Below are 12,302 nucleotides of genomic sequence, written 5' to 3' on the forward strand. Positions count from 1 at the left end.
TCTTTGGACAGACGAGATCAAAGTGCAGCTGTTTGGTCATAATACACAGCGCCTCGTTTGGTGAAAATCAAACATAGCATATTGGCACAAACAAGCTGAAGCATGGTGATGGAGGGCTGGTGATTTGGACTTGTTTTGCAGCCACAGGACCTGGGCAGCCTGCAGTCACTGAGTTGACCATGATCACTGTATACCAAAGTATTCTTGAGTCAAATGTTGGGTAAAAAAACGTACTTTTTACACGTAAAATGCATCACTTCCTGTACAATAATGACAGAATGAACACACTAAATTGCCATCAAGGGATTGTTTTTATGTGGAAAAATGTTGACATCTTGTGGTCCAATCCTTGGTACTGCATTTGAAAAAGAACAGCAGAATACTCTTAATAACGGGTCTTATGCTGATATATTGTTCACGAAAGTCAAGAAAGCATCAGGTTACAATCCGAGCGAAATGTTAAAATAAACATTAACTCCAGAAGCGGGTGAGCAGTGAGCAGTGACTGCTGGTGGATTCATTTTAAAAAGCCACTGTTACAGTGCCCACTTCCTCATTTCTTCCTGATTTTGATGTATCAGTAAATACATAATGCAGTTTTTCAGCAATGATTTCATTTAGTAACAAAAACTAGCTATCCAAACCTACCCGGCCCTATGCGACCTCTAACCTCTAACCCCTAAACCTAATAACTGCTTGGCAAGCATTTGCGATAACTGGATGACTGACAATGAGTCTTTCACATTGCTGTGGAAAATTTTTGGCTTACTCTTCTTTGCCAAATTAAATTGAGCCACAATGGAGGGTTTTTAAGATTGAATAAAATGTTTTTAAGGTTGACCAGCCTATTTAATTTCTTGACAAACCATCCTGATCGGATTTAAGTTCCGACTTTGTCTAGGCCACTCCAAAACCTTCACTATGTATTTTAGAGCTACTCAGAGGTGGACTTGCTGGTGGATCATTTTCCTGCTGCATCACCCATGTGTGTCGAGCTTCAAGGCTTGAACAGATGGTCGGATATTTTCCTGCAGGATTTTCTGGTAGAGAGCAGAGTTCAAGGTTCTATCAATTGCAGTAAGTCATCCAGGCCTTGAGGCACCAACGCAGCCCCAGACCATCATACTACCACCACCATGTTTGACTGTTGGAATGATTTCTTTTTATTTCAATGTTAGTTTTATGGGACTCAAACATTTCAAAAAGTTCAACTTTTGTCAAATCAGTCCACAGCAGAGATACTTAAGTACAGTTTTCATGTTTCGTGTACTTTCCTTGAGTCTTTATTTTCTGATTACTTTTTACTTTTACTCCCAACATTTTTAAACAAATATCTGTACTTTCTACTCCTTACATCCTCATAACAGGCTCCTTGCTTTTTCTTTAACAAGTTAGAAAATGCCAGCCTCCAAACATCAAACCCATCTGAGCCTAAACAGTAACACATGGAAGGCAGTCCTGTTGGTCATGAAAAGAGATGCTGAGTGGCAAAGTCAGGGGTTCAAAGTGGGAGCTTTTGTTGTTGTTGTTTTTGAACAACACTACGTAAACGACTGCAGATGTCCATAAGTTGCAGTGCTTACTTCAGCATCTAGCTAACGCTACTGAAGAGGAGCAGAGGAGGAGTAACTTTTTTAAGTGTCAGGTAATTTAAATGCAACGTTTCTATCAGCTCAACAAACATCAGCAAACACACAAACTGTTTGTGTGCAGCGTGTTGCTGAAGGTCCTGCTGCTGTTTTCCACTGGGAGAGAAAAGAAAGAGGGCGAACTTCACTCAGAGATGGAGAGGAAGAAGAGAGGTTATTTTTAAAGGTAAGGGCTGCTCAGTGGGATTTGATACATTACAAGCTTACACGTCCTCGTGTTTTTAAATCAGATGTTGGGTGTACAGTCGTTGGTCTGTACTGACATTATTTTTTTCATGTTGTGAAACATGCTGCAAGTCAAACTGAGGCAGACTAACTGCCATTTAAAGGCTGCATAAAAGTACTCTGCAGGATAGTTTGCTGTACTGTGATGGATTCAGCACTTTAGTTAGTAAAGAATAGTGTGTGACTGCTGTGGTTTCATGGTCAGAGTCGGGTTACATCAAGTGTAGCAGAGATTCATATGAATTTCAGCTGATGACGCTTAAATTCCGCCTTCATACGAAAATTTTACAGTCCAATACCTATAAAGACAGCATCGACAGTGTAAGCAGTGATGGGAATAACGGCGTTACAAGTAACGGCGTTACTAACGGTGTTAGTTTTTTCAGTAATGAGTAATCTAACTAATTACTATTTCTATCGTTACAAGGCCGTTACCGTTTCTAACAAGAAAATGCGGTTGCGTTACTATTTTTCAACAAACAGATGGCTGGAGCTGTGTTCAGCTCACCGCATCTTATATCAGTTGCACGGAAGTTAGGGCTGTTCATATAGATATGACGATATGAAAACGTCTATCGTTTCATTTTACGCTATCGTTTGTTTCGTGGTGTCGCAAAATAAACTGTTTACGGCAATATGTTTTCATGGTTTTGATGGTCACTGTAGTGGCTGTATTCATTTCTTAAAGTTCTCTCTTTCTCTTACATTTAATATAACCACACTACAGATGGGCCTGTTTTTATGTTAGCAACAACGACAGTAAAACCATCGTGTGTCCGCTTGTTTATTTTCCACATAAACCTTTCACAATAAAGCTCAAGATCCTGTTGAGACTTTTCAAAATAAACTGAATCGCGTGAAATATTTACCGATGAGAAGCAAAAAAGAGCCGTCAGGTGCTAAAAAATAAACCTTAGACTCAAACGTTAGAGCAGGCTTTTCCCTGCAGCACGCTGCAAAGAAAACGACGGCTGTTACAACCTATGTCTAAAAATGTGTAGTTTCATGCATCGGTAAAACACTCGACTCCAGATACACGACGCCCAGCTGGAAACACTTCACGCAAGTCGAGCTGCCCGAGATTCACAGACTTTACAGAAAATGTTGCATTTTTGTTTTTCATATCATTGTTTATATTTAGATGTTTTATATCGGGATATGAGATTTTGGTCATATCGCACAGCCCTAACGGAAGGAGCTGTAAGTAATCTGGGCGCTACAGCGTTTAGCAGCTGCGCTCCCCCAGGCAGCAATCACTTTTTGGCACAACACCTGGAGCTAAGGGGGCAAAACAATGATATGAGTGCTGCTGGTTGACTGAGGAAGAATAAAGTAGTCGTGGTAAGCCAATCACATGACCACTTAAAGACAAAGCAACAAGGTGACATATACCAGTTTATAAATTGTTTGTGTTGATAGGCCAGTAAAACCAGTCATGATAAACAAGATATATGCCTGTTTATTCCTCAATAGTTTCCTCACGTTTACTGTCTAAGGACAGCGCAGCGAGACCTCTCTGCTTATGAGCAAAAAAATACAAAACAAAACAAAAAAACAGCCCTTTGGTGTTGGTGGAAAAATGCACCATGTCGACCAATCAAAAAATGATATGGCAACATGACATTTGGTTGTTTAGGAAGAGGGGGAAGTTTTAGGAGTGAGGGCGAGAGAGAGAAAAAGACAGCAGAAAAAGAGAGAGCGAGTTTTGAGATGTGAGAGATTTGAGACGTTTAGCGTGTTTGCAGTGTGTAGTTAATGTGTTGTCTTGTGTAGTTAGTGTGTAGTGTTGTGGATAGTTTTGTGTTGAGGCGACTGCTGTCTCCAGGTAGAAACAGCAGTGATACACCTGCTGCTGTCAGAGCTGCAGGTATCAGGCTGTGATGTTTCCTTTATAGAGGACAGAAATGATGTTTTTGCAGAGGCACAAATAATTTGTGTCATCTTATTGAAGAACAGCTGATTGTTCTGTAAACAGTTTGAAATGGTTATTTAAAAAAATCAAGGTAAAAGGTAAATGGATGCAAATAACTTTGTTGTTTGCAAAACTTGTGCATATGATTTTAAGATTGACAATTTATATTTGCATTTAACATTATGAAATATGATTCATTAAACATGTTTGTGGTTGTTACAGTAAAAATATCACTTTTTCTCCTCGGACTTTATGGTTTTTGTCTGATTTTAGATCAATTGTGTTAATACAGTCTGTAAAAAATGAAAACATGACTGTAGATTCAGACACGTGAGGTTGTGCTGAAAAGGATGAGACCAAACAAGTAAACAGTTTTTAAAGGTGAGATGTGGAGGAAACATCAAAAGTAGTTAAAAATGGACAATTATACCCTGGACCCCAGAGGGTTAAACTTTTTTTTTAAAGTAACGCAATAGTTACTTTTCAAGTAATTAATTACTTTTAGAATCTTGTAACTCAGTTACTAACTCAGTTACTTTTTTGAAGAAGTAACTAGTAACTATAATTAATTACTTTTTCAAAGTAACTTGCCCAACACTGACTGTCAGTGTATGGAAATCAGCCAGGAAACATCTGCTTACATCTGGTTTAATTTAGTTGTGTAAATACACAAAGAGCAGCAGGTCAGCTGATCACAGCCTGTACACTAAGCATATGCGAGCGCTCAATAGAAATTATTGTGAGTTATGTTTCTTTTCCCACACTAAGCCATCACAGACACTTTTAGGGTTCCCGACCTGCTGAATCACACTTTAACCCCGACTGTACACATCTTGTTTAAGGCAAAGCCATTAAACTTCTACAATTTGGGCAACAGAAAAAAGAAAAAAAAGTTGAGTATAATAAGAATTAATTCTTATTGTTGAATCGTGAACACTGGCCTTAACTTACGAGTGTGATGAACTCCTGGATGAGTCGACAAAGTGCTCTTGGAATAATTTTGGTAGGCTGTTGGGAAGGTTTACCATTGTTCCAAATATGCAGAAAATGTAAATAATTAAATAAATAAAGAAGTGGGGCACACACACTTTTCCACGGCACTGTAAGTAGATGAAAGTTTATCTGGATACTTCTTCAGTGGAAAGGACACAACCTGAGGCATGTCATATTTCCTTTTCAGTTTTATTTGCAATAACTTCCTGTGTTTTGAAATGTTTCTAAATAATGAAATATTCCAATAATTTTTTCCCAAATGGTCCCAGATTCTTGGACACCACTGCAGTGGGGTAACTAATTTCACGATGTGCTGCAGTTTACTGATTTTTTACTGATGCACTGTAGCCGACAGACACATGAAATGAAGCTCTGTTATAGAATGAGGAAATCTGTGACTGTGTGATTGTAATGACTGCACTGAATATGTTGTTTTATATCACATCCACTGGGGGTCAGTCTAGATATGCAGCAATGTGTCGCCAAAGGAACAGGAAGATGCTAAATTAGGACTATTTGCTACGTGATATGAACAGAAGAATGGTGATAATGGCATTAGCAGCAATTACAATGGAAAGGACCGAAGCAGATTCATAACACAAGACACAATCAGAGCATCGCTGCAAAAATCAAACGGGGGCATGGTGATATTATTTTCTCAGGTATCTTGATTATCAGAAAGCTTAAATTAATACATAAATTGAATTACCTGATGAACCATAGTTTGGCTTCCCTGTCATTAGTGAAGTGTAGCTTCATATAACGTGCTGTAGATGTCAGTGTTGATTTGCATCTCAGGTTTTTTTGACTATGCTGTAACGCTTAATAAACCACCTACAAAGGACGAAACTATGATCCTTTATGAAATCCATTCTAAAGCAGAAATCCAAACACGTATTTAAAAGGCTGAGAGCACCATGTGGTCATGATAACAACTTGTTCCATAACCATCCCCATCAATCTGCATGGCACTATCACGCAAGACATTTCTCCTAATCTTTGTTTGCATTTAATGCTTTAGCACTTGAATTTAACAAACACAGCACAAAATTATTGGAGGAAGAACGGCAAAGATTTATCAGGCACTTTAAAGGACACGGTAAAAAATTGTGTGTGCTCAGAGTGAAGCGGAGACTTTTATTCGACCAAACTTCCCAGCATTTTGTGTTTTCCCTTCTTCTTTGAGACATGAGCAGAAGAGTAATGTTTAGTGTTTGTTGTTAATCTCACCCTGTACAGAACTCCAGAGCCAGGATCCTCAGAGTGTTCAAAGCTGGGGATTCGGACTTTGTGGCCGCAGCCTGTGCAGAGACAGATAGGCCTGCCTGTTTTATATGTAAAGCTGCCAGCCAGAACGCACAGGCCCACAGGGTACTCCATGCAATTCCTTTGTTGCAGCCAAACTGTGGCAGGGTCCCACTGTCTAAGCAGCTTTTTATTCTGGTTGCACGAGAGATTGGAAGACACTGAAGATGGAAGGTGGGTAAAGTTGGGTGTTTGTATGAATCTCTGCTCATGTGCTTTTTACAAGACGTGTTGGGGGCAGACCTGGATGACAGCTTCCCGTTTAAAAAATGGCTGACTGTAGACAATCCAGTCTTCCTCTTTTCATTTTTCTCGGTATATTACTTGTTTGGTGTGTCCACTGTGTTAGAGATAACATAGCTCAGCACCTTCGTGCCAGGATTATTCTGCTCTGTCAATCACTGATTTGGCCCAATGGGGCACTTTGATGTGTGTTAGCACTCGGTGAGTCGACTATTAATTGAACATCACAGTCAAGCCAATCACAGCTTCTGAGTTCCTCATCCGCTATCAGCACAGCCGTGGTGAATGGCCTCATTTTCGCCTCTTGGGCATGTTATCATTGCAAATGAGTTGGTTATCAACAAGACAGCGTAGACTATGAGGCTTAAACAAATAAACAGTCCAAGGGTGGATCAGAGGAGCTCCGCTATGTGCTGCTCCACAGTAGCTAAGTCATTTTATCTGAAGATATGCTTGGCTGTTTTTGTAAGAAGCACATTTGGGTTACAGAATGTGTGGTTTACCGATAGATTTTTCTCTTATTATTAAAGGCTAAAAATAGGCTGCTTTGACAGCTGTGCCAAGTGCACGGGCTGCATTTCAAAATGTGAAGAAACGCTGATAAACTGTGATGTAATGATTGAAACTATATACTGTTGAGTCACTCAGCTTTTTTCTTTTCGTTTTTGTTTGCAGCTGAACCGCATAGTGTTTCTGAAACAATACAGAGAAAGCACACAGCAAGGAAAAGGTGGTGGGCTATCTTATTGTGCTCATTCTCAGAGTAATTTCCTGTAAGACGGGGCATGGCTTTGGTTCTCTCGGCAAACAGTTCGCCTTTGAAGAATAATTTGAAATTATACATTTTAATAAGGTGCAGCAAGGCCGGGCCAATGAGACGCAGGAAAAAGATAAAAAGGAGATTGCATATCTGAAATAAGCTGATGATGGAAGGGATGGGACCAATAAAGGAGAGGGGGTGCGAATAATGGGGCTAAGGAGGGAACTTGTAACAGCAAGGTGTTTTTTCTTTAATTGAAGTGGCGGGGGAATGTGGAATGGGACGCTCCGGGCAAATCAGCTGGGAACATGTTGTGAATGTAATGTAACACTTTGGCACCATTTTTAATATGCTACACAAAACAATGCAAATATCGCAGACAGCTCCTCTGCTGCCTGTTATTTCTCCACATAATGAAGTTGCCTCTCCCATCAAGTCTTCTCTTTGAAGCAATCAGACAGCTGCTTGAGTCATTTCACACTGTTTGTTTGAAGACGGGAAAGTAAATTGACAAGTTTACACAGTAATACAGAAGTCAGACTGTCCACACGATTTGCGTGTTGGATTTATTTTATTTTTCTTCAGTTTTTATTATTGCCATGGCCACCAGCATCATTCCTCTGTCGCTGCTTTCTGTCTCGCTCTTATATCTGACTCGTCTCTTATTTATGCCTTCTTTTTCAGTCTTCTATTTTTAGGCAGCATGTCTTTAATTATGCATGTTTTCATAGTGCTTTTTAGTATTAGTGTTATTTAAGATGATATGCATATCTCTCTGACACACGGCCTGGTCCCTACTTTCTTTGTGTTTACGAGGCTTACGTTGAATCTGGAAACCAGTGTGAGAACTGTGCAAACTATGAAGTGTTTGATGAAGTGTTTGATGAGATCAGGAGATAAAGCCACAGAAGGTAAAGGTGTTGGACTGGATGGATGGTCAAGCATGCATACCTGCATGCATGCATGCATGAACACGTGCCTGTGCTTCTTGTTTTCGCTGTGCAGCGCTGTTCTAAATATTTGTAATAACCTTCTGATTTTACTCTTTGTTTTCAAACAATGATTCATCAAAGTTATTAAAAGTATTCAGCTTCCATTGCTCTGTCATTACACTTTTAATGATATGAAAAATAGAGGGATATAGTGAGATGTTGATGGACATTAAACGTTCATGTCAAGATTTGTGCAAAATTATGGGGTTATTACTGTGCACTGGTCGGCAGCTGAGAAGTCAGCATGACTCCTGCATTTCCTCACAAACCTAAGGTGTGGAAAGTCATGCTGATTTGTCACTCACAGATTTCTAACAAGACAGACTCTTAAATACCAAATTATATGACCTGCCAAATCTTTCTCCTTTCCTACACACTCCTGCTGCGCTCTCAATGCCTTCAATTTCAGACCTTTTGCACCTTCTTTGTTCAGGTTGAGCTCAGGACTCAAGCCAGTCAAGTTCTTCCACACCAAACTCACTCATCCATGTCTTCAGGGACCTTGCTTTGTGCACTGGTGTGCAGTCATGTTGGAATAGGAAGTTGCATGAAATTTCCCAAAATGTCTCGGTATGCCTTTCACTGGAACTAACTCTTGAGAAACAATGCCTCACCATAATCCCCCCTGCACCAAACTTTACACTCGGCACAATGAGATAGACAAGAGGCAGGGATAGCTCAGTAGGTAGAGTGGTGGCCCCATGATCGGAAGGTCGGGGGTTCGACTCCACTGAACTCCACTGAGCAAGGTACCGTCCCTACACGCTGCTCCCCGGGCGCTGCATTGGTGGCTGCCCACTGCTTCACTGGGTGAATGGGTTCAATGCAGAGGAACTTTTTCCCTATGGGGACTAACACATACACATTACAGTTTTTTTTTAATTGGTTTGGTACTATTTTCACAACTAAAGTGTGCATTTTCAAATCTCTCAGTACAAAACTCACATTTGATCACATTTGTAACACCACTAGTCATTCTTTCAAATCTGATGTCATGAGTTCATTGTATTTGCACATATTTTCATTCCAGTTAATCATTGTTGCAGAACACATGATCATTGTGATATATTCTGAGAACATTTGCTTTACTCACCCAAACAAAACAGTAAGATCTTTTTTCAACGTAGTACTTTTACCAATCATTTCATGCAGGAGCAAATAATACAAGGTAAGCGTCTCAAATTGTCCTTGGTGATGAATGAGTGTAACTGAACTGTAAAACTTTACACAGCAAATATTACACTCATGTTCAGGCATAACCAAAAATTTTATATATATATATATATATATATATATGTATATATATATATATATATATATATATATATATATATATGTATATATATATATATATATATATATATATATATATATAAAACACCCAGCACGCCCCTGCGGGCGGTTTATCCTTCAAGCTCGGGTCCTCTACCAGAGGCCTGGGAGCTTGAGGGTCCTGCGCAGTATCTTAGCTGTTCCCAGGACTGCGCTCTTCTGGACAGAGATCTCCGATGTTGTTCCCGGGATCTGCTGGAGCCACTCGCCTAGCTTGGGAGTCACCGCACCTAGTGCTCCGATTACCACGGGGACCACCGTTACCTTCACCCTCCACATCCTCTCGAGCTCTTCTCTGAGCCCTTGGTATTTCTCCAGCTTCTCGTGTTCCTTCTTCCTGATATTGCTGTCATTCGGAACCGCTACATCGATCACTACGGCCGTCTTCTTCTGTTTGTCTACCACCGCTATGTCCGGTTGGTTAGCCACCACCATTTTGTCCGTCTGTATCTGGAAGTCCCACAGGATCTTAGCTCGGTCATTCTCCACCACCCTTGGGGGCATCTCCCATTTTGACCTCGGGACTTCCAGGTTATACTCGGCACAGATGTTCCTGTACACTATGCCGGCCACTTGGTTATGGCGTTCCATGTATGCCTTGCCTGCTAGCATCTTGCACCCTGCTGTTATGTGCTGGATTGTCTCTGGGGCATCTTTACACAGCCTGCACCTGGGGTCTTGCCTGGTGTGATAGACCCCAGCCTCTATGGATCTTGTGCTCAGAGCTTGTTCTTGTGCTGCCATGATTAGTGCCTCTGTGCTGTCTTTCAGTCCAGCTTTGTCCAGCCACTGGTAGGATTTCTGGATATCAGCCACCTCCTCTATCTGCCGGTGGTACATACCGTGCAGGGGCCTGTCCTTCCATGATGGTTCCTCGTCTCCCTCCTCTTTCTTGGGTTTCTGCTGCCTGAGGTATTCACTGAGCACTCGGTCAGTTGGGGCCATCTTCCTATGGGACCTATGGATATATATATATATATATATATGTATATATATATATATATATATATATATATATATATATATATATATATATATATATATATATACACACACACACACATGAAAAAGGGAGAAAAAACAACAAGTCATTTACATAAGCACAATATATTTTGTATTTTATTTTCATCACTTTTACACAATTAATCAAGCCGGTCATTAACATTGGGCCATAAATTTTCATCAACATCACAGTGGATGTCTTTGTTGTTCAGGCACCGTGGGAAAAATCTCCTGGCATGACGAATCCAGGCTTGACATTGCTCAGCAGTTATATCACCACAAGCTTCACACATGGCTTGAAGAAGGGAGACATGCTCATGGGGATGGCGATCATACACCTTCCACCTCCATGTAGAGAAGAATTCCTCAATTGGGTTGAGGAAAGGGGAATATGGTGGAAGATAGAGTGTCATGAAGCGAGGATGTGTTTGAAACCATTCCTGAACCAGCTGTGCATGGTGGAAGCTGACATTGTCCCACACAACAACATAGACAATGTCTTCTCCCTGACAGGCCTGCTCCAGTTCATTTAAAAAAACTATCAGGTGTTCAGTGTTGTATGACCCTAGAACTGGTCTACAGCCTACCACACCATCTTCAGATATAGCTGCACCCATTGAGATGTTTCCTCCACGTTGTCCAAGGACTTGGATGGTAGCCCTTTGTCCAATAAGGTTACGTCCTCTGCGTCTAGTTTTTGCCAGATTGAAACCGGCCTCATCAACAAAAATATACTTGTGATGATTCACAGCAGCGTCCAGCTCCATCACCCTCTAAAATGATAATTTAGTTAGTTTTTTTTACAACTAGTAGTTGTCAGTACTGTTACAGTAATTGCATGCCAGTTTAGTGTTGTACCTGAATATATTCTGAACGCAGTTGTTTCACCCAGACATTGTTCCTCTCAAAAGGAACCAAGTAAATTTGTTTCATGGAAACCTGGTGCTTCTTCAAAAGCCGGGCAATCGTTGGAAGGCTAATTGATGGCACATTGGCAAAGGTGTCATTGTTGTTCTCAATAGCCTGTTTGATTTCAGACAGCCGTATGTCATTCCTTGCCCTGACCATTTCCACCACAGCCAACACCTGCTGGTCAGTCAAAACACGTGGGCGACCACCACCAGGTTGTCTCCTGTTAATTCTGAGGACAATCATATACTGTCAATATTGAAGTATTACAAATTACATTACTGTAAACTGACAATTACATGTTGTTCATCTATACAATAGAGTACTATATTTTAGAAGTGAAGTTGCTATAGCAGACATACCGGTTTTCTTGGCGAAAAGTTCTGATGATAGAGCTGACAGTTGACCTTTGTAAATTAGGCTGTACCAACCTGGCAGCCTCAGCCATGGTAAGGCCTCTGTTAACCACATGGTCAACAATGATGGCCTGGACTTCATTAGAGATGATGGTGCGTTGTCTTCTGCCTACATTTCTCTGAAGACCACCTCTCTGTCGAGGAACACCACCACCTCTTTCTCCTTGTCTGTGTCCACCTCTCTGTCGAGGAGCAGCACCACCACCTCTTCGATGAAGGTTTCCTCTCCCTACGAGTCTATCCTGCTCCATATTTGAACAGTGCAAAGTCTCAAACACAGTTCTACTTATATGGTAACTAATTGTGATCATCAGGGGGAAACAATTAGCAAGTATAGTGTTTCTAGATTGAAAGCTCTTGCAGCAATGTGTAACTTACAAATGACCAGACAACAATCAGTCAAGTTGAAAATCCATGGACATAATGGATGATTCATTGATTGAACATTAAGATCAGTTGAATTAAATGATAGAAAAATGTATTAAACTGAATAATAAGAGATGCAAATCAAAAATTTGATAGTGATAACATTATGAAAAGCAGTAACTGTGAAAAAAACATTTA

At 40.5% G+C, this 12,302-nt stretch overlaps 1 protein-coding gene across 1 annotated transcript; it reads right to left on the minus strand.

Annotated features, from left to right (window-relative positions):
- Window positions 1-10,553: 10,553 nt before the first annotated feature.
- On the minus strand, window positions 10,554-11,775 carry LOC113013002 (uncharacterized). The gene is made up of 3 exons (XM_026153493.1): window positions 11,685-11,775; window positions 11,272-11,554; window positions 10,554-11,186 (listed from the first exon to the last, which is right to left on the minus strand). The coding sequence occupies exons 1-3, from the start codon at window positions 11,768-11,770 to the stop codon at window positions 10,554-10,556; spliced, it is 1,002 nt and encodes a 333-aa protein (XP_026009278.1). The 5' UTR covers window positions 11,771-11,775.
- Window positions 11,776-12,302: the final 527 nt, after the last annotated feature.

This window comes from Astatotilapia calliptera, chromosome 20 (genome assembly GCF_900246225.1).
Source record: "Astatotilapia calliptera chromosome 20, fAstCal1.2, whole genome shotgun sequence".
In the NCBI taxonomy this organism is placed as follows: Eukaryota; Metazoa; Chordata; class Actinopteri; order Cichliformes; family Cichlidae; genus Astatotilapia; species Astatotilapia calliptera.